General features: G+C 40.9%; 1 protein-coding gene across 2 annotated transcripts in view; it reads left to right on the forward strand.

Moving 5' to 3' along the window:
- Positions 1–27,975, forward strand: part of btbd11b (BTB (POZ) domain containing 11b) — a 90,854-nt gene that overhangs the window by 50,493 nt on the left and 12,386 nt on the right. For both annotated transcript variants that reach the window (XM_079568269.1, XM_079568270.1), the window contains exons 2-3: positions 15,393–15,545; positions 25,921–26,125. In XM_079568269.1, the coding sequence (XP_079424395.1) occupies positions 15,393–15,545; positions 25,921–26,125 (358 nt within the window). The remainder of the gene's footprint in view (positions 1–15,392; positions 15,546–25,920; positions 26,126–27,975) is intronic.

The raw sequence follows: 27,975 nt of genomic DNA on the forward strand, positions 1-27,975 counted from the left end.
TGAGCCCGAGGGATAGGCCGGGGAACTAGGCTAATGCCGTTTTTTCACTGTCACTGCCTGTAAGGTACAATGCACAGCTACATTTGTTTTGTTGCATTTCAACTTGGTGCTAGCAAGTTGAACCATGGCCGGTTAGGGTACAGTTGGGAACCGTCTTCCCCCCTGGGCCTGAGCGAGTTGCCCTGATACTAACGTGAGATGAAGATGCTGTTGGCCTCGGATATGTCAGAGGAGAGAGAAAAAGGAGCGCTCTCTGCAACTGGCTTATCATACGCCACTACGTAAAGGTGCATTATGCAACTTTTTATGTGGAAAAAAAACAAGTTGATATTTGTGTGTAGCTATTGACACCAACGGCTGTATGAGTCTCTAGGACTCAGTTGTTTGGAAGATTTTCACTGCTGACAAATCCTCTCACCAGAACACCTACAAAACGATTGATCCTGGAGCATTATAGAGACCACCATGATCGAAAGTAACACCATGCTAACCACACATACAGCCGCTGGGTAAAGGTCAGATATGCACAAATGTCAACTTGCATAAAAATATGCATAATGCACTTTTAAAGCAGTACTAAGTAACTTGTTTATCTCAATAAATCCTTTTCGTAGTCCCTCTTGGGTTAATATGTCAATAGGGTGATTGGGGGGTCTTTCATCTCCCCCTGGTGTCTCTGGCCAGAAAACCACACTTGCAACTTTCCCTGATCCGGGTCGGAGGCGCGATACTAATAGAATCACAAAGAAGAAGCTAACAGGCTAACGGGCAAAGCTAGCGCCACTTAAACAGTAGCCAAGCTTGAGTGAAAACAATTATCTGCATTGTGTAATTGGATGTACAATATCCCTCTCTCCCTTTGTCTTTTCTGTCAGCGTAGTATTTACTTCCACAGACAATTCTTTAATATTAACTTACCATCATAGTTTGTCTTTATGTTGTTTCTGTCTTCTTTACTTCTGAGTAACGTCATACTTCACTTTCATACAAAAGACAGTTTACTGTTCACCTCGCGACCCACAGACTTTCCTGGTTATATTTTTGCTCCCTTTATTCTTGTGTGTGTTGCCGTGGTCTGCATATTCTTTTTCTTTCATAGGACTGCCCACCTCTACAAGGTACTACTGTAACGGATCATCACAAGTGCAGAGTGGAGTGAAGCTGCCCACTTCATCTTGAATTGTGCTGTATATATAAGAGCTATAAAGATAGCGGGACATACGTTTGTGGACTCAGTAGACTCTGTAGACTTTAGATTGGGCTGTTGAGGTGTGATTTTAGACCACACTACTTGCTAATATTTGCCTTGGCTCTCTGTTTGGATGGCTATAGGATGTGCTGTATTACCCATGACCTGCTGTAACAGTCCTGCTTTGTGAAAAACTGCCTGTACTGCAACATGGCGCCAGGAAACATTCTGAAGGAAATGTCAAATACCTTCTTAATAAAACCCACGACTTTGATTTCCGGTAACCTGCAAGAAAAAATGACAGACTTTCTTTCTTGAATTTCATAAAGGCCAGTTAGATTCATGCCAACCTCAGTAAGTGTCTCGCAGAACTGACTTTATCAATAAATCACTTAGCCTTGCTGTTCATGCCTTACATTATCTTTCTTTTTTTATCTGGAAATGTGCTTGTGCCTGCAGTAAAACAATATACATGTATCCCAATGCACGTCAACTAACTCCCCTTGACAATGACAAGGTGAATCCTATCTGTGGGTCTTAAGTAACCTGAAATTTGGAACATTACCTTTGCAACTAAGTTATCGAATGGTCAACGGTCCTCAATATAGTGTCTAAAACAGGAAAACATAATGTGTGATCATCCAGCTACTGTATGTGAGGCTAAAATTAACTGCCTCTCAACTAAGTGCCTGAAGAATTACAATTGTGCACCTCTGTACCAAAAACCTTGTGTCAGAAACATAATTAAGATTAATTTGTTTGTCTTCCGAAAAGGTTGCCATGGACACCGGGACCCAGACAGGGATGGAGACAAGTACCTATAATAAAGCGCGTAATCGAATGTTATAAATAGACTTTGCTACAGAAATGCACCATTTTAAAGCAGAAAGTACTGGAGAACTTTTTTTTTTTTTAAACCAAAAGTGACCTGCCAGAATGTCACAGAAATGGCACCGCCTGGAATTAAGATCGGATCCATATTACACTCTTTATGGCATTCTTCCTTTGTACACATTTGCGTTACTCTCTGTGGTGTTTTGTACAGGAAAACAGCACCATTTAAAGCAATTTCATACTCTTTAAGGTGAGCTTAAATGACAAATTTACTGCAAAATTGCCCACTTACAACATGACGTCCCTTTACCCCTGAGGCTTAGCAATATCATTACCTGGAGAGATTCACAAAGACGCCATTGTTTCTCTGTCTGATTATCTATAAAAAATAACTCTGAAGAGGTCCGTCGGGCTGTTCTCCTGAGACTCTCTGCATTGTTCACTCTGAATGATCTTATTTCCGATACTACTACCCGCACATTATGGGAGTGACAGGGATATTTGCTAACAGTACGGGTCGCCCCCGAGAGAAGAGACTTTTGTACCAGCGTGGGGGGATAGAGGGACTGCCCCTCAGCCCCAGGGCTCATCACTCATGTCAGGTATGGCCCACTTCCAGTCCGTTGTGGTGTCGGTACAACTCTCCACGCAGCCACTTTGCACAGTCACAATGATAGATGACGCTAGGTGAGTTAAACAATTACAGAGCAATTTGGAACTCTATGCTTCATAAATTGCTGGTCTTCCATCCAGAGACAAGCTGGGGAACAGTAATGAATCAACATCCAAAAAGGCAAGTCACATAAATGGCTTAAGTGCTCCTTTGATGGCAATAATAACAATATGAAGTTAGACAGTGTTTTTGCTGTGTCGCTGATTCATCCTTATACCCCGCGGAGTTGATGTACTGTATGGGCGTTTTATTCTCACATTATCGTTGCATGTGTCTAACTTCCAAATGCTTCATTCTGATTCTTTTGTCTTTCTGAACTAGTCTTTAAGATGAACTGGATCACACCAAAATGTAAAAGATATGCAGAAGTATAATTACAGGTTTTAAAACTAAACTGGGAGCGGGGGGCATCCCCTGCTCAACTCAAGCAGCCAAATATGACATTTACATAGGTTTTATTCTCATCAGAATCTACTCTTTGATTACCCATGGCTAAGATAAAATGTTCTGTGTCTGACTGGTCATCAGGAGCACGTTTTAGTACACAGTTTAGTAGAAAATGTTACGCTGTGCGCCTTTAAGTAATGACATGGTGTTTTTCGGCTGCCTCTCTTCTTGTATTGTGCCCACATTAAACATTATTAAAAAATTTGGACTCACAGGGATGACGCACTCGACTACAGGGGTCCGCCGGTCTGTCTGCTGGGACGACACACTTATCAGATTATTTGCGACAGTTTGAAGATATGAGACTCGTGGGGAACAGAGTGCACAAAATGAAGATACATTCTAGAGGCAATGGCAGACTCAGGTTCATTCGATACAATGTGTGCAAGTGCGATAAAGGGGTCATGGTGAGAGACCGTAATATAGTAGGCAAGGGTAGAAAAATTGACATTACACAAGCCCGTGTGATTTTTGTAAGCAACAGCAAGACAAAATTGTTCTTGGTCTTAAGCCAAAGAACGAGGAGGAATGCATAGTGTATGAAAATGTTTCCTCATCAAAAACATATGGTAGTGTTTTGAGGCATTCGCGCATGTTTAATTATGCTTTGACACTCAACTATACATGCTGATACGAGTGCTGATGTCCGATAGCGCGCTGCATCCACGGGGGGGCAGAAACAGAGGTTTATTTTGATTGGGAGCCAGGTGAAGAGAGTCTTACCAGGACAGATGCTCTAACCATCACAATGGGAAATAGTGAACAAGATGTGCTTGAATTTATTGGCAAATACCAGAAAAATCATAATATCCATCCATCCATCCATCCATCCATGTTTGCACCAGCCCCTTTGGCTCCTCCTGCAGGTGGTGGGCCCACGGAAGGACGGCATCAGGGGGGGCTTCTGAAAATATCTTTGTCTGACCCATCACCCAGGACCTGTTTGCCATGGGAGACACTACCAGGGGCACGAAGCCCCCGACAACAGAGCTCCCAGGATCATTTGAGCGCTCAAACCCCTCCACCATGTTAAGGTGGCAGTTCCAGGAGGGGGAAGTCATAATATTACTTAAGAAAAAAAAAACCTAATAAATAGATAATTAAATGCATGTAAAAAGCTTGTAAAACCCCTACATTGAAAACTGGTATTGGTGCTGACGGGTCAAAGTAATTCATGCACAAGTCCTAACCGAAATCTTGGCATAACAGTGGGTCTTCCCAGATGGCCGGATAGGGATGGATTATTATGCAACTGGTCTTATTAGTTAGCGGTGAGAAAACCCAAATAGCTAGAGATTAGCAGACAAAACATGCAAACGAATTATGTGTTTCAGTTTAGCCACCACCAATTTACGATCTCTAAATGTTTTTTTTATTTCCTGCTTACTTGTGGTGCGTTGACAATAGGGCTATTTTGGAAAGATTCCTAATTGGGATTTTTCTGGGAAATATTAAGCTAGATAATTGCGGTTGTTGTGGTTGGCTAGTTGCGGCCACTCAAATCAGGATCTTTGTTGTGCCTCGATTCAACAATGATTCATTTTGACCCTGGACTCCTCCTCAGTGATGGCGTTTTGTGCTGCGCCGTACACTGTTATCAAGTAAAAAGTGAAGGAGAAGCTGTTACTATTTGGGCATTAGCTGTTCTGTGTTGAAAGCATTACAGATTGTTGGGGGCTTAGTGAGTTGTGCAGCTCAGTCTGTTTGCATTTTTGGTTGATGAAGAGCATTAGCAGTTTGTGAAAACACTGTCTGGAGCCTTATCGCGCTTATTACACACAAAACTTGCAGAGGCGCGCACAGTCATGGAGGCCTTGATTCAAATGCAGCATTCTCTCGTGCCTTAAGCCTTTCCCTGTCTTATCTGCTCTGCGCTTTGGTTCACTATGCCGACACTTTTTAGGTCCAAGAGCTTTTAAAGGCTACACTGTTTACTTTACTAGCTGTCATGTCGTGATGTCATCGCCTTCAGATGACCCACAAGGGACCGTGCACGAAAGGCAAAAGCTCATTTCAAGACATTACTCACTTTTTTAATTACCCCAGTGCCTTCAGTGCTAAATGAGCAATTATATCAAATCATTGTTGCATTTGGCTGCATGTTTTGCCCCACACTTCATATTATTTAGTGTCTTGTGAATCAGAAGGCGTGATGATTCAGCGCGGATATTGCAGTTTTGCTTTGGGTGCAGTCAGCGTCCCGGACAAACTGACTTCTTCTTCGCTGGCCCATATCAGATTATGAGCTAATTTTAAAACAGGAGAATCCTCAGAGCTGCAGCTTTATAAAGGCACTTTGCAAAGGCTCAGAGAAATAAGGTTGGTGGGATTATGGATCAGTGACTTTAGAATTTTCATTGCAGTTTATTGCAACTTATTGTCTGAAAAGTAACCTTGCCTGAAATGGGATTTGAACAATAAGTGGGACATAAAAAGACGGAAAGTTGCTACTTTGGAGTCTAGTGGGAGGCCATTGAGAGATGATTGGTAATGCTAGCAATGCGCTTCTTGCTACATCCATCAGAACTTACCTGCCTACAGACATAAAGCAGACAGACACCACTGTGGGTTTCTCACCTTTACGACTAGGAAGCAGTAATTTCTAGAATGAAATAGTGAGTTGCAATTTTAAAAGTAAAGAAAAGTATACACAAAGAGCAATTCTTTAGTTTCATAGATTAGAGCTTATAATGTATAATTCTTTTTCCACATGTTTCTGTTATGGCTGTTGATTATCCCGGCAACTATGGGCCTAAAGTAGGGTGAATCCTGCATGGTACTTCCAGGGAATGAGCTGCTACAATAACTTAGCCCATGAAGATTATGTAAATCTTCAGTGTTTGATTTCTGGAAGTTTCCTCTTGTTAAAGGGCTAAAATGTACCTATTTTCATTATTACCGTATTCCGGACTATATGTCGCTCCAGATTATAAGACGCACGAGCCAATAATGCTTATTGAAGAAAAAAACAACAGGCTGAATAGGCGTCCAGTATGCTAACATAATACATTGATGGTTAGCTACATGAAGCATAAACAACAAACTAAATAGGTGTCTGGTATGTTAACGTCACAGTTCAGATAACTATAGCATAAAGAACATACCAAACTCTCCATCTCACTCCAAATCACTAAATCCATTGAAATATTCATCCTTGGTGTCACTTCTGAATAATTGCCTTGGCAACTGCCTGAGCACGGAGGCGTAACTGCACCATTGAGAAGCCTCTCCCGGCAGCACGTTTTTCAAGCTCTCATTTGCAAACTCGTCCCTCTAGCTGTGGCCATCTAGCTTTTTGCCCGTGATTAGCTCGTTTTGTTTTCTTTATTGCGGTAAGAGTAACATCCACTTTTCGCCAGTCCCTCACAAGTTTCTTGCTCACTCCAAACTTTCTTTCTGCAGCTCAATTAGCCTGCAGTGCCCTCTAGCGGCATGTGAAATAAAAAAATGACATAGTCGCTCCGGAGTATAAGACGCACCTCCTGCCAATGTGTTTGCTGCCATTTGTGGGTAAAAGGAGACCGCTGTTCGCCATCTGCGGCATATTATTAATATTGTTTACAATATTAATATCGTAAACCCGATGCTAAAATGATTGGTCTGGTGGAGGCTATTATTGTGAGTAATCCCGAAAGGTGTGAAGCAAGGAATGTGTTGGGAAAGTTAAAAATGAGTGTGGACCACCATAACAGATTAAAGAAGAACTAAGTAACTTGTTTACCTTAATAAATCCTTTTTGTAGTGTGTTAATGGCATGATTGCAACCACAATTGAAACTTCCCTGCCTCTGGGTCGGAGGCGCAATACACACTAATGGAATCACCAAGAAGAAGCTAACAGGCTAACGGGCAAAGCTAACTGTGGACTGGCACCACTTAAACAGTATTTACAGCAAGTTTGAGTGAAAAAAATTATCTCCATTGTGTAATTGGATGTACATTATCCCTCTCTCCCTTTGTCTTTTCTGTCAGCGTAGTATTTACTCTCACGGACAATTAATGAGTAAAAAAACGCAACATGCTACGACACCTGCAGTGGTGCTTATGGCCTCTGGGGACATGAGTTACTTAGTTCTGCTTTAATTATGTAGATGGCTTTACTTTTTAGATTTTATTAAACATTTGCAGACATCATATCAACAAACCACACAAACATAATTGTCTTTTATCTCCATCCGCTTCAGACACCCAAAACAAGCTTACAGAAAAGGCGACATTTCTCAGAAGAAAAGTTATGCAAATCTCCATCACTTGTTGTACAGCAAATGTCACTGCTCAGCAAATACAGTTTCCTCGTGGAAATGAAAAGCCCACGCGGCGCCTTATTACAGTCTAAACAAGACAGGTGAAGGAGTTCGGCATTCTCCTTCTGTTCCGGTACAATGATCATTACTGCAAAATTCCAGGATATGATTTTATTTCAGGGATTGTTGTTGAATGCCGAGAAAGATCGCGGGAACGTGTGTGATTGAGGCCTGTAAATATGGAGTAGGCCTCTGTGGCAAGCCACCCTTTAATTACTCAAGAGTTCCCAGAGCTACATGCTTCGGCTTAATTACTTTTTAACTTGGCGATAAATACATGTACAATCTCCCATCGTACATGAGCAGAGAGGAACAGGCAGAAATGAAGAAAGAAAGAAAAATACTATACTCCAATTTTACTCAACAGCACAGTAATGACATGGTAAAAACATAGTAACCATGTTTCCTGGTAGTATAGATTTACAGTATTTTGGGTTAATCATAATAAAATTATGCAGGTGTTTGTCCTCTCTGCAAAACAATAAAAAATATGATTTTATTTACCAGGTTTTTTTCATTCACACCTTAATGTTAGGCTCTATAGTATTTGTAACAGAGCTTTCGTCCGTCCGTTAATTTACTCAGAGCAATTTTTGTTCCTCGCTTATTCCAATAGAGACATAAAAACAAATGAAAATCCTCTGCTCTACTCCTGCGGAGGTCTTCTTAATTTAAGAACCATAATAAAAACCAGTATCCAAGATTTCCTTTGGTGTTTCACTGCTCAAACACGCAAAATACATGAGGAAGTTATTTTAGTTCGACCTTATGAAACCTTATGAAACACAGAAGCTTTTTTCAGTCCTGCGTTTAAGACTAAACAGGACCGTCTTTGACAGAATGGTTGCCCAGTGATGGAAATATTCTGGTTTTATTTATCTGCACACAGTGTTCATTGTGCAAGACTCACACCCCTTCACTGTCACACATTAAAGTACTTAGGATTAGACACTTTTTAATTACTAATAATTATCACTGAGTCTGCCGTTGTTTATTGCCGAGGTTTGCTCATTTGCAGATTCAGACTTTATAAGCGCTTGCATGGGCGTTTTGTGCTGTTTGTTTGCATGCAGCTTGTGGTGCGGCCTTAACCAGAGTCTTAATTTGAGCCGGCTTGCACACAGAGTTTCCTCCCAGGACTTAGGCTCGTACAACCCCAGTTCACAAAACCACTCTCTGTCAAATGGTCTACTGTCTTAAATGAAGTAGCTGCACAGCAAAGGGGTAGCAGTGAGAGAGGCTTATTTGGAGCGCGAAGGATCCCAAAAATTTAAACATGGGATATTTAGTTTTAGCCATTTTAGATCAATGTTGCATTTTCTAACAACAAGGTGTAAGATAGTGGTAAAGATGTGTTGGAGATAATGACTAAATACCTGAAACAAGCACAATACCCCATCTATATCTTAAGTATATTACAACAAAATAGTTCTGGATTTCACAATAGAAATACAAAAGTTATTAAATGAAAGCAGACTTTGGTTTTATGTAGGTTTTGCCCCTGACTTTTACTGATGTGCCTGGCACACGACAAACCCATTACAGACTTGTGGCCACCTCAAACCATGCTGCGGTCACCTGCTGAGCCATACTGCAGTTTTACAGCATGCATACCGACACCGCCAGTCAAAACACTTGATATTCCCACCTCTGTTTCACTGCATGGACTCAGCTCACTGATATATTTTAGAGTGAATAAAGCTTCCATTTAGAGCAGGAAGGCGCCCTAACACTTCGTAACTCACGTCACTACCCCGTTTCCCGCTTTCCATCTCTCTCTGTCTCCTCCCGTGATAACTCGCTCCAATACATATGGTAGCCATCTGGCCTGGCAAAACAGAGCCAGGGCCACTCTGATCCAGGAACTGTATTATGGTTAACCCTTTAGAACCACTTCACTGCTATTAGAACAGAATACATCTGAGGCACTTCAGGTAAAAAACAAAAAAAAACAGAGAAAGGGTCGTTGGTACAAATGCATTTCTGCACTTACATGTTATAAAAATAATAACTGTTGCGAGGCACAGTAATGCAACCTGGTCTTATTTGGTAGTTCTCTCTCTGCTTGTTATGTTGTTATGTACATGTACATGTTCATTTCAGCGGAGAAGCCTGTTGAAGTACTGACTGATGCTTGAGACATTTGTCTGACTACAGCACCAAATGGAAGATGAAAAATGTGTGCTTTTTGGTCAACTGACGACATAGATAAAGTCTTTCATAGCAAATATAATGGACTGCGTCATTATGCTGCATGGCTGAGCTACATTTAGAACAATGCGTCTACAAAAGATGATCCACTGTCTGATGTCACAGTGTAATGGCGCCATATGTTTGATAGAACAGAAACAACATTGCATCATCTGCCAACCTCAATCAGGAAGCAGAGCCATGCAACATCTCTAAATCCTACCTTTACTGAGAGTTTAATGCGGTCCCCTTCCTCCTTTTGTAAAAGTCAAAGCAGGTCTCTACGAAGCAGGCAGGCGCTCAGGGAAGAGCAGCTCTCTCAAAGTCCCTCTAAAATAGATTTAAGTGCAGGGTACGAGCCACATGGAGGTCAGCCCTGCTCTCCTGTCCCACTGCTCCATTCTGCACAGAGGGGGCAGCATGCATCCAAACTGTATGGCCATATGACCTTTACTATACAAGGAAAACATGCAAAACTAGCAGAATTTGAATAAACCAAATTCTTATGGTTCAGGATGAAAGAAGAAGAGGTGAAATGGATTGTATAGTCAATAATGAAAATGGATGCATAGTTTTGAAATTGCGCTCTAATGATGTTGTACAAGGTCATCCACGCTGTAAACCATTCACTCCAACACTCTCTCATATAGCCTGAATGTCGCACGGTTTCTGCACTGCTTTGTGTCTCTGATTGTTTGGATATTTTTAAAATTGTGTTGGTGGTATGCAAATTAATTTAATCTGCTTTCATTTGTTCGGCCCCATACAAATCAAATTTACATCATCAGATAGCAGGCGCATTCTTCGATGCAAGGTCCATTATGATCACTTATCTAGAATAGTCCGTGCATTATGTTATGTCTGAGAAATTATCCTTCGTCTCAAGTTTTGTTTGTTCGTTTGGCTTTGATTAAGTGCTGTATGTTTGTTAAACTCCTCAATGTGAAAGCTTATTGTCTTGACCTTACCACTTTCTTCAACCTTTCTGTCTGGCATTGTTTCTAAAAATGAAGAACTTTAAGGGACATATGGCTACAGGACTGGTCCATTTATACCATTCTCAGTCACCAAATGAGATTAGTCAAAAGCGGAATGGCGGGGCAGAAGTTTCATCATCTTTATTGGTCTGTGTACGTATATGAGTGATCCCCTCCGAAAAAGAGTTTCTGAATGTCAACATGGCTTTCCTGGTTAAGTAATAATCAAACCCTGACTGAATTTTCTTCTATCCTCCACACAAACAGACATAGAATTATTGTAGAGTGAATCTTGATTGCTGCGATACATAACATGTAACCTAGTTTTATGAATACTATATAGTGGTTCATTAATTCTGTACGTTATCTTTTCTATACATCAACCTACCCAGGGACTAAAGGTGTAAATTGCCACATTGTGCTATTTCCTTGCACCAAACATCTAAATGTATTGTTGTGCACTGTCCCTGTCAAATTAAAGCATACCATACACACACAAGATGGCCACCGTCACTCAGTCGATGGCATAGTCTCCATCAGAAGATCCCTGAGGGTGGGTGCTGCCTTGCGTTACTGAGTCACCTTGCCCCGGTACATCCTTGGAGCGTTCTGCACTTGATGGTCAGCTGCTGCATTCCAGTCGCTGCTCTTTGCCAAGGTTAAGGAGCGGCATCTTAAAAGCATGAGCGGAACTGTACGGTGAATCAAGCGTAGAGCTCTGATCTGGCCGACAGAGGAAGCTTTTTTTTTTCTTACTTTTTTTGAACATGCAAAATGCACTCGCTGCTGGGAGGTTGTGAGCTTGATGAAACGGCATCATTAGCCACGTCAGATTTATGTCAGCTCTGGGTCATTACAGCAATCTATAACCAATTAAGTTATAAGGGAATGTCGTTTCCCGAAAGGCAAGTGCCTAGAAGATTTGTGGACTTCCATTTGTAGTGCTATTGACCTGTTTATTGACATGGGTTTGAATGAAATTGTTATTTGTCTGCAGGAATTCTGTTGTGGTGATATGTTTATAAGTAATAAAACTAGCAATTTTCTCTACTAAAACTCGAAAAATCTGAACATGACAGTCAAGCATAGTTCCTCAACAGTAGTTTATTTTATTTTATTTTATTTTACCTTTAAAAAGAACAGACTGATCACTTTATGAAGTGCACTTTTCATCAGGACATTTCCAAATTTGAGACGAACAATGTTTCAGTGCAGTGAATTGCCACTGGGTGCTGATAAAAGTAATAACTGCTTCTACCAAAATGTTCCAAAATTGTGCAGATGACAAAAAGAAAAAGATGGGTTTAACTTTGTAGTTGCCATGCTTTATTTGTACAGTCATTTCCATTCCGAATCACATGTCCAAAAGCAAGGAATCCATCCAAAAAGCCAATTCTTAACCAAATGTTTTTGTGTGTAAATATTATTGTCATTTTCATTGCTGTGTTTATTGTGAATGTGAGGACTGTAGCAGGGCTAAACCGTTAACATAAACTAAGTCTAAGCGAGGAATGATTTGAGATTCAAACAGGACTGAAGCTTGTTCAAACCAGGACTTTGCGAGACCACCTTTGACTAAATATCCAAAGGGCCACAAGAGAAGGGATTTGGCTCTAAAACTCTCGCTTAGGCTACACCATTCGAACCCCTGGGTATCTGTAGTAATTCCCTATAATTATGTGTGTCGGTATTGGCGTTTTGTGTTGAATCACACCTGGTGACTTGTCCTGCACAGTGGATAGTGGAGGCTGGCAATTCCCATATTTGGTCCATAATAGTGAGGTAGTTTGTGTGGTGGGTGTGAATGTATAGACCGCTTGTTGGTCTAAATGCTTTAAGATGGGTACCCTGCAGCTTTGCACAACTACACATAATGAGGGGGAACACTATAATAGCAATAATAGCAATCCCTTAGGAGAGAGGGGGAGATTGCTGTAGCTATTGTCAATTTTTTTTATAATCTGGTTCCAGGTATACAGGTACTACACAGTTACAATTACATGATTCTGACCGGATACCAGTTTTGGCTTTAAAAACACAACTTTCAAACGCTAACCTTAAGGGTAGTGGAGTTTACAAACTGAGCAGGCTACGCTCAAAACTTTTGTCGGAATAGAGGTATTAAAGGTGTCGGGATGTCGCAATGGAGTGTTGTCGGAATTATGGGTCGACCCCTAATCAAGGCTGGGTAAGAAACTAAATACCTAAAGTAGCCTAATAAAATAAAATATAATAGTCACTGCCCCTCCTGGAACCGCCACCTTAATGTGGTGGGGGGGTTTGAGCACTCAAATGATCCTGGGAGCTCTGTTGTCGGGGGCTTCGTGCCCCTGGTAGGGTCTCCCATGGAAAACAGGTCCTAGGTGATGGGTCAGACAAAGAGCGGTTGCTCTTTGATCCGACACATTTGTAATGCAAAAATTGTAACGATCAAATCACTTTATGTGAGTTGTTAATATTAATGTAAGCTAATAGCCTGTCATGTAGCGGAGAATAGTAAAAAGTCCAGTGATCCTTGTTAAAAAAAATGTTCCACTAGTTTATTTATTTTATAGATATAATCGATAATTGATCTGTAACATCATGGCAAGAAAAGATGAGACTTTATTGATCTTAAAATGGAGAAAAGAGGACCCAGAGAAAGACACTTTAAAGGAAGTCTGTTGGTAGCGGTTAATATCAGATATCGGCAGATACTTAAATCACCAGTTTCGATATCGGGAGCCAAAAAGCTGGATCGTTCCATCTCTAGTTAGAACAGATGGTAAAGCATCCTCAGTAGCCATGTCAGGGGTTTTCTATAACCTGAACGTGGCTAATAACATGAATAAGAGCAGGCTGTGTGTCTCCATATAGGCAGCTGCTGGTTTTATGAGCTTTTTAAAATCCCATGGAGAGATGCACTTCCAGATGTTTTGCTGCACTTGCTTTTATACTACTTAATACTGTTGGCATTGTCAGTCCAAAAGCCGACGATAGGCTCAAGGAGTATGATGCAAGGAGTATGATGCATTTCACTAGTCACTTGCCTTTGTACTATATGGACCAATCATATGCCTGATCTGAATGCTATAGCGTAGGATTGCATGTAATAAATCCAAGCCAACCATGTTTATAAAGCCATAATCGACCAAAGCGCTGTTCGCAAACTCTATACATTGAAATAGAGGCTTGGTTTTTAAAGCAATACTTAACTAAATTGCTTTTTTTTTTCTTCCTGAAATTGCACTACCGAAAGAAAACAAACAATCTTTTATATTAAATGGTAGCTCATTTGCAAAACGCACAAATTGAGCACATCATAATATTTCCCATCTGTTCCCATGTGTTTGTGAAATAACTGACTTATTAACGGGATAAAAGCGCAGACAGATGCTTTCGTGAGAATATTGTGAGAATTGTGCGTTCATGTTTATGGAGACTGCTGTGCATCAGCTTCAGTACACAAGAAAGGCTTTATACTTTGCATTGGTTTCTGGCAAAGTTTAAGAGGCCAGTTTTGTCCAGGAAAAAAACTTTGCTGCCAACACTCGGCCAGTGCACCCTCTGGCTGCTAAAGTTTGTGCCACAAAAGTGATGCTCCAGGCAGTGTATGCAATGAATCTGCCAAAATGTTCTAAAAGCCGACATAAAATCAAGCTACTGTTCCCTCGAGTGACTTTAAAGCTATTCTGAAAGTCACTGCATTCCTCCACTTTTCTGAGATGACACCCTGCAAACAAGGGGATGGGTGCTGCACGACTCTGCGCCAGGGAAAGGCAAACTGTCACAAAGTGAGACGAGAGCAGAGCCGTGTGCTTCGTCACTCTTCTGAAGAGCTGAGCTACAAGAGACAGAAACACATTTATAATACTGTATTAAGCAGTACAGCCTCAGGGAGAGACCACTGCGGCAGGTGCCACTAGAAAACGTAATTACTGCCTCTCAGAAACTCCCATGTTTTCTCATTCTCACTCCAATAATTACACGGTTTCGTAACACCCACCCCTTGGATAATTTTTAATGTGCAAATTATGTGTATAATGAATAATGAAGAATTATCGTAATGCAGTTGTTGGGGGAGTGTGAATATTGCCTTGGTAAATGTTTATATTTGAAAAGCCAAATGTAATTAGTTTTAACCCAGGTTCTCTATCTATATATTTTTCTATTATTATTTTATTTTACCTTACAAAACCTTAAACATTATGGTTAAAGGGGCTAGATGCAAGTTTGCCATTTTGTGCTCACTACTGCCACCTCAGGTCAAACGTGTAACTGCACCTTCTATATTAAGCTCGTGCATGACGGCATTTCAGACCCGAATTAACACCTTTTTGAGTGACAGTGCAGGATTTTAGAGGCAGTTGTGGTGAACAGGTCTGGGCTCATTCTACACATTAGGACATTGCTGGAACATGTAGGGGGAGGAAAATACATAATTTTTTAACATTTTTAAACTCTGTATAGTCCCTTTAAGGTGTAGTATAATGTTCCCATATGGAAATTTGTCCTCTGCATTTGACCCATTCTTCGATGTCGCCGGAGCAGTGGGCTGCAGCATGGCGTCTGAGGACTCATCACCAAATGTCGAGCCAGGCTAATGGTCAGCATACCCGCTGGAGGATTCCCCCATTGTGCATGTTTTTCGTGTTTGAGAAAACTGGATCACCCAGAGAATGCAGACATGCAAACTCCAAAGAATTGCGCCACCCGACCTGCTATGCTGTGCTCATGATGTATTCCTGCCTTATTTGTTCCTTACTGTTGTATAAAAGCTGTTGTGTCTGTTGTCTTTAGGCGTGCTGAGTTTACCGGAGGGACTGTCGCTGCACAGAGACCAGCCGGTGAGAGTTGGGAAGAGCACAGAGGCCATCGCACACAGCCAGTCTGAACTGCGCTCCATTGAACAGTGTTTACTGGCCACCAGAGTGGGCAGCATCTCTGAACTCAGTAAGTGTCTGTCCACACACAAAAGTCAATGCTCCCTGTACAGCGCTTGGCCACAAACAAACTGGGCACCAAACACATCGAGCTTGAACTTAAAGTTTAGTGCTAAAAGTTTACTGAAGCTGAGTACAAGACGCTGACCATTGCATTTTGACATTTTATGTTGTTTATTTGTGTAAGCAGAATAAACACGGGTTCAAATACAAGAACTTTCCTGTTGATGGGCTTTAGTCACATTAATTTCATTTTTGATTGTTGACTGCTATGGCAACGGGCATCACCTGAAAAACATACACAATGCATCTATCAATAGTCTATATGCATGTGAGCGACTTCTGAGTGGATCCTCAGTCAGCGCTTTCTCATCCTGTCTCCGTTATTTCCCTTTGAGGTCTTGTCTTAAAAAATAAAAAGCTCAAGATTACATGGCAGGTACTGGTGGACAGTCACAGCATCATGTTCAAAACGTCGCGTCAGGAGCAAAGAATTCACCAGAGGAAACTTCCGTGCTCATCACGGTAAGTGTTTTTGTCTTGAAGCTAACGGCTGACACTGATTAATATTAAAATAGCAACAAGTTTTTGAACGAGCCACTCTAAAAATACTATAAATACTTTTTAGTTGTTTATTTTCTGTGGTGTTGTTTTTTGGAGATAAAAAAGTCCACAGGCAAGAATTTACATCCAACGTAATGTTTTTAACACGTCGCTAGTGACTTCCCATCAGTATTTCACTGTCAGTGATGTTTTCTTGAACTATATGTTGCAAGACATGGATAATCCTTAATGGGAAAAAGCGAGAGACGAAGGAGCGCGACCACCGGGGATCGCACTTGGGAGTCACGTGTCATTTGCGTGCATAGAGCCTATTCTTTCTCATGGCCTAAGACCATACAAGTAGATAACTGTGTATGCTGCAGTGAATTAATACAGACCTGTTGGCTCCACTAAAGACTGATGCACATAATGTCATATGTGCATTAGCATAATGTCCCCAAGTAAACAAACTTATTTGGCCACTAATACAATACTCTGTTTTGCTGTTATGGTAATTTAGACTTTGTGACACCAGCAGAAGTATATTTTTGGGTACAACAAATCCCATTTCAGCCCTCGGAGAGAGGTTTGCACAAGACTGTTAAACAAATGCATACAGGTACTGCACTGAGACTCCTTCATTGATCTGTCGAGCATGTTTAATTCCCCAAATGAGATCTGGGAGCAAACTGTGGATACATGCAATCTTAAAGTGCTGGATAAATGCGCCAGGGAGCTGTAGCTGAAATTGCTGACATCTGGGGTTTTGGGCATATATTCAAACACTTACATTGGACTATTTTCTTCACTGAAATAATCCCTGTTCAATACTTGATGTTTCCCCCAGAATCGTGTTCTTGGAATGAGAATCCACCAAAGCAGCATTTATTAAATCAGATCGTGGGAAGACAGCTTTTTTTGAGACGGACTGCTTTGAGATGTGACTGTCTTATCTTTTAACAGCAGCGGAACAGTGAGTGCTTTGAGCAAACTTAGATTTTAACATTTACTTGGCAAAGTGCAGTGAAAACGCTTACGTTTTTATTGCAGCGAGAAAAAGCATTACTCAGCTCTAATTTCATTACACCTTACAATGAAATTAGAGGAAAATTAGAAAAACTTTTCAAATGCAGTAACGTGATTCGGCCGGTGGTAAAGATATAGTTTATTTACCCATGTCAAGTCGGAGATTTATACCTTATTATATCTTATCTTATTTCTCATTGTGGAAAAGAGTACAGTATTTTATTTTGATTCGTGACTGAGCCCACGTCATTGGAGTTGGCCTCTTTAGCAGTGCCATCTTTCATTGTTGGATCCAGCTGTTGTTTTGGAATTACAGCCTGTCAAACAAAATAAAGGTGACGTTGTAGCTTTATTTGTCACTGTACATACAAGTGAACTCTGAAATTGCACAGATCAGATGGACTATTAGACCTGAGCTGCTGTGACTGTGTGCAGTGCCCCACTTGTTACTGGAGGCAGGGGACAACAGTGCACCCGGAGGAAACTTATGCAGACACAGGGGAGAATATGCAAACACCACACAGGAGAAACTTGTCCAGAACCTTCTTGCCATTCAGCCACAGTGCTGCAAATCTATTCTGTCCTTATCCCCTGAAGCTCATCAGTCGCCTCCTCGATAAGCACCCCAATTGCAGAGGTAAGATTTCCAGAAATTCCTTCCTAGACTTTTGGGGAAATGAAATGAAAACAGTTTAAAGGCATAGACGGGAGCAAACGTCTGTGTCACATCAGTGGCGTCAAAAGGTTTACCGCCCAGCTTTGAAATGAGGAAAGATCATATGAAAGGTTTATTTGGTTTATTTATCAAACGAGAAAAGGAAGCCATGTAAGTGACCTGTTGCTTCAGATAACCCTAACCCACAGAGAAGACGGTTAACATTTTAAACGGAGCAGCTAAACCCACTGTGATCGTGACTTGTCGGTGACTTTTGCTTGTGTAGTATTTTTGCTGGTTGCTTTATAACGCCATTACAGATTTAGCTTTTAGTTAATCATATCATCAACCTTTATTGCAGACTCGAGGTCCAGTTAAAAACAAAAAACAAAAAAACAAACACACAACAACGTTACATACATACAAGTTTTACAAAAGTAGTTTTCTAGCTTATGAGCAAATGGTACATGGTTCAATCAGCAGCTAACCTACTAGCTGCTAATGCTAAAGTTGCTGTGCGTTTTAAAACCCAGAGAATCATTATTTGAGCATGTTTAAAAGGACTATATGTTAAAATGATGTATTTTCCTCCCCCTACATGTTCCAGCCATGTCCTAATGTGTAGAATGAGCTCAGACCTATTCACCACAACTGCCTCTAAAATCCTGCGCTGTCACTCAGAAAGTTGTTACTTCGGTCGAAAGTGCCGTCATGCTCGAGCTTAAAGGGATATTTCAGGATTTTTGACATAGGGCCTCATTTCCTCGTTACCCAGAGTATTGCTGATTTCTGGAGATATTTTTTTTTGTAATTAATGCAGTTCTTGTATTTGAAGAGTTTTGCGGTGCTAGGCTAGTGCAAGGCTAGCGCATTTCTATGGTATCAGCTAGCCTGCATTAAAAACAGTCTGACCCGCTCCACAGTGCACCTGACGCAAATCACTTAACGCTAGACTAACCATATAAATGTCTGTGTCGATAGAATAATTTTTGGAATATAACTGACCTTGCATCACATGAATGATGCATTTTGAGGGACTATTTTCTAGCGGATCACTCCACCGCTGCGTAGCTTATACAAACAAATATAAGGTCTTTTAAATGCAAAATGGTTAAAATGATTCTATGGACACAGACATTTATATGGTTAGTCTGGCGTTATAGGTGATTTGCCTCAGGTGCTCTGTGGAGTGTGTCAGACTGTTTTGAATGCAGGCTAGCTGATATCGTAGAAATGCGCTAGCCTTGCACTAGCCTAGCACCACGAAACTCTTCAAATATAAGAACTGCATGAATTACAAAAAAAATATCTCCAGAAATCAGCAACACTCCGGATGACAATAGGAAATGAGGCCCTATGTCATAAATCCTGAAATATCCCTTTAATATAGACGGTGCAGTTACATGTACGACCTGAGGTGGCAGTAGTGAGTATAAAAATGGCAAACTTGCATCTAGCCCCTTTAATAAGTCTGAGGATTAAAGATGTCACAAAGGGCATACTACACAGCCACAATGTGGAGGTGTTTACTCAATAATGAGCCCTAACAGAGAAGAGCAATCAATAAACTCGCTCATATCATTTTCCGCAAAAAAAATAAAAAAAATTCCAATTGTCCGACAGTGAGTTGATGTGTCTGTAATCAAGAACGGACATTTTCCTGTGGTTCTTGTCACTGGTTTGGGAGAAATGACCCCTGTTCCCACATACATACACACCAATGCAATTTTTAACTCTTGATGCCCTCCAAAGGGGGCGTGGCTCAGCGAAAGTTCCCGGATGTTGCTCCCATCTTTAATTTTACCTACTGTAGCACAGACATTAAAAATTCAAGATAACACTTGATAATACAGTAAAATACTGATTAGTTTCCATCATTATTTTAAACTCTTACATTTTATGGGAAAAATATTGAATGGGAATTTTACTTTTGGAGCAGGAGCGGCTTTCGAGGTGGGCGGAACTGCTGAGCTTAATCACAGTTACATAATGGCTGGTAATTCCATCCTCACAGTAAATATTACGTTTTGACAGTTTGATGATGCGCAAATGCCACATCTACCCACATCTTGTGAACTCAAAAAATTGCTTTATTTACTGTAATCCTGTGTTGTAGAACAGCTGACACTGCGGCTGCATTTCTCCTCCACATGCAATGCAGATAATTAATACGAGAACGCACACAAAGACGATTCTGCTCATCATCCTAAGTGGAAAGGGCGAGGGTTAATGTCTGCCCACAGCACTGATGAGGTCGCGCCAGGTCTTGTAATGTTGTCCCTGCTTACACACACACAATGGCTCACGGATAATGCCTCAGCGCTAATATTATCCGTGAGGGAGCGGATGCCGGTAAATAAGCAGGATTTGCAAATACAAAGTCATTTCAGAAAGCAATGAGGCTTATTAAACCTTCAAATATATGAAGTAAGAGACCAGAGAAATGCAAAAGACCTTACAGAGAAGTGTTTCCTCGCTGCAGTATACAGAATTATGGGATAAGGGCGTCTCATTTGCATTGTGCGTAAGACTCGGTGCTGGCATTTAGTCTCACTTTATGTGCTTTGCTGCTGATTTATGTCTTTGTATTATCTAGTTTTCTCTTGTGTCAAAATACCAAATTAGCATTTCAGCAATAGAGGGAAACCAAAAGGCTGCAATTATCAACAGTCTCTGTGTGTCGCTCATCGTTATCACGCAGAAGCATGCTTGAGACATTCATGGGATGGTAGTGTAGTGTAACTCAATATGTCCAATATGTCGGTCAAGGTTATTTTTAGTCCTGGGCGTTCAATTGGGAGCATCTCCATACATGAAGACAAGAAATCTATACGCAGTACAAAGTGAAACAAGGTCAAATGATAATGGCAAGCTAATGAGACTGACCACAACAAACATATGCACCAAAGAGATTTATATTTTTGGACTATTTTAAGTCTTATTGTGGCATAATTTGATCATTTTTCCTGATATTGTGCAGCCCTGGCTTTGAGCAAGAAAACGTAATCCTTTCAGTAGAAATAAACAGTTTGTCGAGGTCATTAAGCCTTTTATCTCATCGATAAATAATATTAAGAGCACTGACATATGAAATTTGAAAGTGCTTTTGTTGATAATTCACGTTTGGCCATTTACCCAGAGGATACTTTTCTAAATTAAGCAGTCAAGAACAGCGAGATTTATAGTTACAGCTGGCCAGGTACAGAACTGCATTAATCGTCTCCTATATACAGAGTATTTAGGGGTTGTTTTATTTTTTTTATTTTCAGAAATGACCTCCGCTTCCGTCTGACTTTTGCTAAGCTTCACGCTAATTGAATTGAATCTGCACCATTTTTGTTGACACGTTTAATCTCTCTTTGAACAACAACCTCATCCTGAATTACCGAATGCTAAAAGATCAGTTCTTGATCTGCAATAGGCCTTATCTGCAGCCTGTTGAGCGTTATACATACGGAATGGAAAAACATGGTACATTTGCGGTGGGATTTGTATCACATCATAATCATCATTGCCAGAGCTGCCACGTCATGTGTGACTGGCCCCTAATTGGTTAAAGCTGTCATTGAACCTACTCTGCCAACAGTCGAGTATCCAAACATGTGAACATATTTATAGACCAGTGCTACACGCCATGGGAGCTATTTTGAGTAAACATAATATTGGATATTTAAATTTATCAACTTAGTCAATATGTGGACAGGGGGCAGCATTCGTGCAGTGAATCAGAACGGGGAGCTCGACATTTTGAGACCAGCCTGAGCACTACTATCAAATAATAAAAGTTTAAATGGCAATGATGGGGTGGAATTGGCGTAGTGGCAGATTGACCAGTTTATATGCTGCCAGTGTGTCCTTGGGCAAAACGTTTTCGCCTACCTTTCCTCCATGGTCTTTACACCGGAGTATGAAATATAGTGTGCCTGGAAGCATGTAATTCGACACAGGGCTGGCCTGAGGCATAGGCGACCCAGGCGGCCACCTAGGGCGCCATCTGCTGGAGGGGGCGCCGAATTGAGCTTTAATTTTTTAAACCCATACTCTGGGTTACAACATCGCCGATTTTCTGACATAACTTTGGAAGGGAAAGTGATAGAGACTCGCGTTCTTTTGTGTTGGAAACTAGAGATTTCAATCTTTCAAACGGGTCCTCCCTGGTCCTTCCTCTGGCAATTCGTAAATTTACTTCAGAAGTACTTCGGAAGTAGAGGTTGCCCGAATGTATTTGTTTTTTTTGCATAAATAGATAATCATAATAAAATAAAAATATTTTTTCATATCAAAAGTGTGCCCAAAAGGATTGGGGGGAAAAAAGACAAACAAAACAACTATAGAATGCTATTTGGGTGAAGAAACATAAGAGAAATATAAATTTAAAAAAAGAAGATGGCCAACAGCTACAATCCGACGTGTTTTCTTGTGTGATACTATATTAACATGCACTGTTTTAACCAAATAGACACATAATAATACTATAGGGACATAAAAGTAGAAATAAATGCAAGATCGCCTTTACCTTTGGATCATCTCCTTTGCCCAGTGCTTACTGAGTCAAGTCCAGTAGGAATTCTCCCGGATACACCTGACGGCCTCTCCTCACTCGGCTTTCCACTGTAATGGAGCCTCCAGAGACCTCTGACTCTGCCATCATCGCCATTCAGCATAGCTCCTCTCATCGTAGTTCAACATTTTTCTGTTTAATGCTTTGTTATACCAGATGCATAGCAGCAAAACATTAAAAGGAGTGAAAAAAGTGGCACTTTGCATTTTGTCGAGTCAGCATGGCCACAAGCGACCATTAAATGTAATCACAACTGCATAGCGGCGCATAATTGAAAGACGCAGGCAATGATGGTGGCATTCGTTGCACACTGCAGCCACAACTGCTCATCAAGGCTCAAGGAGAAGCTCATATATCTCAGTAAATACAATCAGTCAGAGCAAAATGAGCCTATTTTTATAGAGACCCACGATGAAGAATTGGAGTAATCAGGTGCTGTTGCGGGCTTTCAACATGTGCCTGTTTACTGGCCTCAGAGATGCCACAGGACAAAATATTGTGCCTATCCTATGAATGTAATCTAAATTACAGAGGTTTTAGAACCTTGAAACTAAAGACTATTACCTTAAGGCTATTACATCAATGCTTGTATGCCCTCCGCCTCTTCTTGTTCCTCTTAGCATCCAATAAATTACCTGAATGAGGTATTGATTGTGGGTTTGGGATGTGCAATAAAAAGCCTAACACAGGTTGTACTCATTATACACCTGGATTTCCCAGTTCTCACCCCCTCCTAAGCCCACTGCATTCACTGAACTTAAAAGATATGCTCCACGTTAATGAAACAAAACGTCGTTGTAGAACTTTTGCCAATTGTAAAACGGGAGATCCATCAAAGACTTTGTCATTTCAATCGTTCAGGATCCTTTTAAAGGTTGTCTGCACAGTGCTGTGTACATTTGCAATATATCAAAGACAGCAGTCCATTTAATAAAGGCTTTATTGCGTTAAATTAAGTGATAAATTATATGAGCCGCTTAAGGTTTTTTGAGTCTACTTCTAAATGTCAGTTGGAAAATTTATGAGCAAAGAGAATCTGGCCAAGTAAAGTGAATCCGGATTTCAACAATCAACCCATGTTCAATAGAGCTCGGGATTATGTCGTCACAAATCGCTTAACTGTCTGGGATTCTTGGTGTAATAGTAAAACAATGGAGATTTAAAGAAGAATATAGTAACTTGTTTACCTTATTAAATCCTTTTCATAGTCCTACTGGGTGTAATGCAAGTGTTAAGGGGATGATTGGGGGGCTTTCATCTCCCCCTGGTGTCTCTGTCCAACAAACCACCCTTGCAACTTCTCTTCCTCCGGGTCAGAGGCGCAATACACACTAATATAATCACGAAGAAGAAGCAGGCTAACAAGCAAAGCTAACTGTGGGCTAGCTCCACTTTAGCAGTATTTACAGCCAAGTTTGAGTGAAAAAAATTATCTCCATTGTGTCATTGAGTTGTGGCACAATGATTATTATGAGGATGACAATGATCAATTTTATATTTAATACTTGTCTATTTATAATATTGGCTTGTAAATAAAATCCTATTGTTTTTGTGTAGCTTAATATCTCAAGAGCAGTTGCGTCACACGGCTGAACTTATACTGCTGATTTGACAAAACAGAAGAACAGTTTGGAAATCAGCAAAAATATATGTAAATTTGACTCGATAGACCAGTGGTTACATAGCATTTACCACCTCATGAAAATACAGTACCTCAGAGTTTGACAGATTGAGAACCACTGCTGTGACTACCACTCCAGCTGTATATTTCTGACTAGCATCCCTCTGGCTACGACTTAGAGAAGGGTCCATGCTGCAGTTCTCTCAGACTACTTTGGTACTGACCAACTATATTTGGTGAAGGATCTGATGGATAATTAGCTAACTGTTGATTTGCATTAAAATCATTACTGGTGTTGATGTCTATGTCTATAGGCTATTTTGGTTATTATTTTGGTTCTTATGAGCATTTTTACCTGAGATTTTTGCTACCATCTGGAAAAATATTTGTGTTTACATCAATCATGCATTAAGCGGCTCACTCCTTTGGCTCTGCCTGCTGAAAACATAATCTTTTCCCTGTACCTGCCGTCGATGTGGCATGCCTCTTCTGACTGCCAGCTCACTTTCCTCCTCAGAACAAAATGTCACTGAAGCTCCATAAATAAGACATGAGGAGTGGCTGAGGATGACCACACTCTCTCTCTCTCTCTGTCTCTGCCCACCTCCAAGGCCCAATGCTTCAGGCTTATCTCTCACGACAAATTACCTCAAAGGGAAAACAGAGTGTGATAGACTTTTGCCATTCATTGTTGTTGTTTCTCCCCTTTGCATCAGAAGTAAATGTCCAGAGCATTTGTCTTCATAATTCCCATTGTAGAGTTCCCACAGGACAGCGCGGGGATTGACTGTTTTATTGCATGAATGCTCTTCTCTCAGTCAGATGTCCTTTTCACACGCGGCTAACGCATTGTCAAAGCTAAATGGAATCTTGGCGGCATTCACACAGCACAATTGCGATGCTAAACAACGGCTTTGTCCGGCGGGATGACTATTTGTCCGCTCGTCTATATTGTATGTATTCACTGTAGTTCAATTAGACTTCTCAGTCAGGACTGTGTCTTTGTTCCTCTTGTATCAAATGGAATGAAGAAAACACTAGGACACACTGTTTTTGTCAATAAACCTGGCCTGAGAATTTCATTACATTTTCTAAGAGTTGCAGTGTTGGTGGTGGCGTCCTGAAAAAGGAGAAGCTGAGCTGACAGCACTCAGCGAAATGGGATTGCAGGCCGTGTGCTGTAATAAAGCAAGGTTGTTTTTCAAGTAAGTAGCCAGTGCCACTCAATGACTACAGAAAGATGCCACAGTAACTCCTTTAAGTGGACGGTCATTGTGGCATCCATCCCAAAAGAAGCATTAGTTTGGACTTAAAAGGCATTTTCTTGTTCTTTACAACAAGATTGTTTCAAGAAAGGCCAAAAGTTGAAATCCATTTCTCGGCAAAATGCATCAATAAGAGTTTGCCTTTTTTTCATCTTCCTCCCTTGTGTGTAAATGGTCAAATAATCATGTGCTGATATTGAGGAGCAATCTTGAGTGCACACAAAAGGGATATATTATAGCTCCCCATCCATCTTCTACAGCTTCACACAAAAAAAGACAGCTGTCAGGAAGAGACTTCCTTTACTCAAGTAGTTTCCTCTGAATTACTGTGGCAATCCCAGTGCCTTCTGAGACAAGGTGAGAGACATAGTGCCTGTAGTATTCCTTCATCTGAAATTCTGGAGTGGTAATGTTCTTTTATTGTAATTGTATCCTGATCTGAATGCAATCAAGTTTGAGTTGTAACTGTGTTTGCTGTAGTTTGAAGCCCTTTACACATACATACAAGGTTCAATCAACTGTATTTTCTTTCCAAGCTTAATTTTTTCCAATACATTGTGTACAGTTCTATTATTCAAGGGGAAATCGCCTTGGGTGTAATGTTTCTACATAAATATTCATTCCAAACATAGTGCAATCCTTTTCTCGCTTCCCTTGTGCTACGGCTAGTCCAGGATTCCCACTCAATAATGCATATTGCTATTGTGCTCACAGGTGACCTGGTGTCCCGAGCCATGCACCACCTCCAGCCCCTGTACACCAAGAACCACAACAACGGCACGCCTATTCACCAGAAGAACAGCGTGATGCACTGGTCGCCTGAGGCCATCTACACACTGTGTTACTTCATGCACTGCCCGCAGATGGAGTGGGAGAACCCCAACGTTGAGCCCTCCAAGGTCTCGCTGCAGACAGAACGGTGAGACTAAAGACACAAGCAAAGGTAGTTAGCGGGAAGACGGGGTCAACTGTGGCGTGGTGTGTTGCTAGCCACTGACTGCAACAAGTACTTGTAGCTTCTTCCCCTTTTCTCATAACTTCGCCATTGGCCATTAAAGTCTGTCCAACCCATATCGAGCCCCCGTTCAACCCACTTACTGCACCAGGTGAAGATTACACAGAGCACACCTCGTCAGAAAATCTAAAGCCTGAGTTTAGATACACAACATCGGGTGCATTATCTTTAGCTTGCTTTGTTCTAAAAATGAATCTTTTGAAACATGCTTAGCCAAATGTATGGACCTTAAATGGATGGTGAACTAAGGTTGTTATTGATAGAGAGTGTATTTAACAAAAGTAAAAAGAATTAAATTATCGTGTGGACATGTGGGTAAGGTGAGTCATGTGGGGTCCTAAGGTCTGCAGTCGGCAGCTCTGTGAGTGAAAGTTGTTTTCATTTGTAATTTCATCATGATGTTCACACTTTATAATGTCTGCACCGTCGGCCTCTCCGATCACCACTAACCACTCACCACATGCACACATAAACCCTAATGTACATGTTTTCAGTGTTAGGGGAAACTGGAGTCGGGGATGAAACCTGGAACCGTCTTGCTGTGAAGCATGAGAGCTAACCACTGTGCCACCGTGCCACCTAGAGATTTTAGTTTGTACCCCAAAGCAAGGACCTCGGGTTTCAGTTGGAGAACTCTTGAACTAAGTGTTTCCATTTTGAAATAGCTTAAAATAGTAAATTCCTTTCCCTGACATTGTCCATCTCCAGCTCGTCTCCATGGTGATGTTGATAAAAGCAGCCAAATATGAGATTTAGGTCCTCATTCAAATCCAATCTTTGCTAACCCACTGCAAATATAGCTTTTCTGAGTCTAGCCAGTCATTGGGAGCATGCCTTAAAATGTTGTGTATCAACATGAAATATCATTGAACAGATGGCAGCACTACCTTATCATGCAGGTGCATACACACTGTTAGATTAGAAGGCTGTCTGTGGATCAGATTTAAAAACAAAAAAGGTAAAGTGAAACATTTAAAATGCCCTCCATCTAATAGTTTGACTTCATCAGATTATAGAAATGAACACAGTCTATAGCATTTTCTTTCACATATTTTGCTAATGAAAATAATTGCCATAACTACTTTTTGCAGATGATATCCGTTAGTATGCCAATGTGCTCAAATGTTGCTCTGCTCACACTTTTATTGTGCTGAAATACCATTCTGTTGTTAAAAAGGGTGCTATCATGCAGGCCCACATGTGCAGTTCAGTTCTTATTATGGCCGCAGGTTTTCATCACCCACCTCCACTCCAGCTGCTGCTTTTGTTGCTTCTAATCTTGTCTAATGGCACCTTAAGTTTGCTCAGTCTGCTCCCTATAGAAAGTTAATTTGCCACATCCAGTCTGCACACTTGTCGAAAGCCACAAAATCCCTAAATGTTTTAGCAAAGGATACACTGAAAGTTCTGTTGGAATCTATTATATACTGAATTAAAATTGAAACTCCCACCAACAAGCAACAGTAATCAGCCAGGAAAGCCGTGGAGTGTAACAGGCAATCCTATCGTAATGTACCATGATATATTATTGGCAACAGAAAACATAATAGAGAACTCTGATATTGACTAATCCTTTAGACCTATGATCCCCTTCTGTAAAAACAACCAACTCATATAATCAGTCTTCTTTAAGGGACAGCAATAAAAAGTAAGAAGGGACTCCCTAGATACGCTCATTTTACACCGTGCAAGATAACTGTCACCTCATTACAGCTGTATACTTTCTCCTCTATTAGTTAGCTCCCTTGAGTATA

The sequence above is a fragment of the Gobius niger genome, assembly GCF_951799975.1.
Source record: "Gobius niger genome assembly, chromosome: 12".
In the NCBI taxonomy this organism is placed as follows: Eukaryota; Metazoa; Chordata; class Actinopteri; order Gobiiformes; family Gobiidae; genus Gobius; species Gobius niger.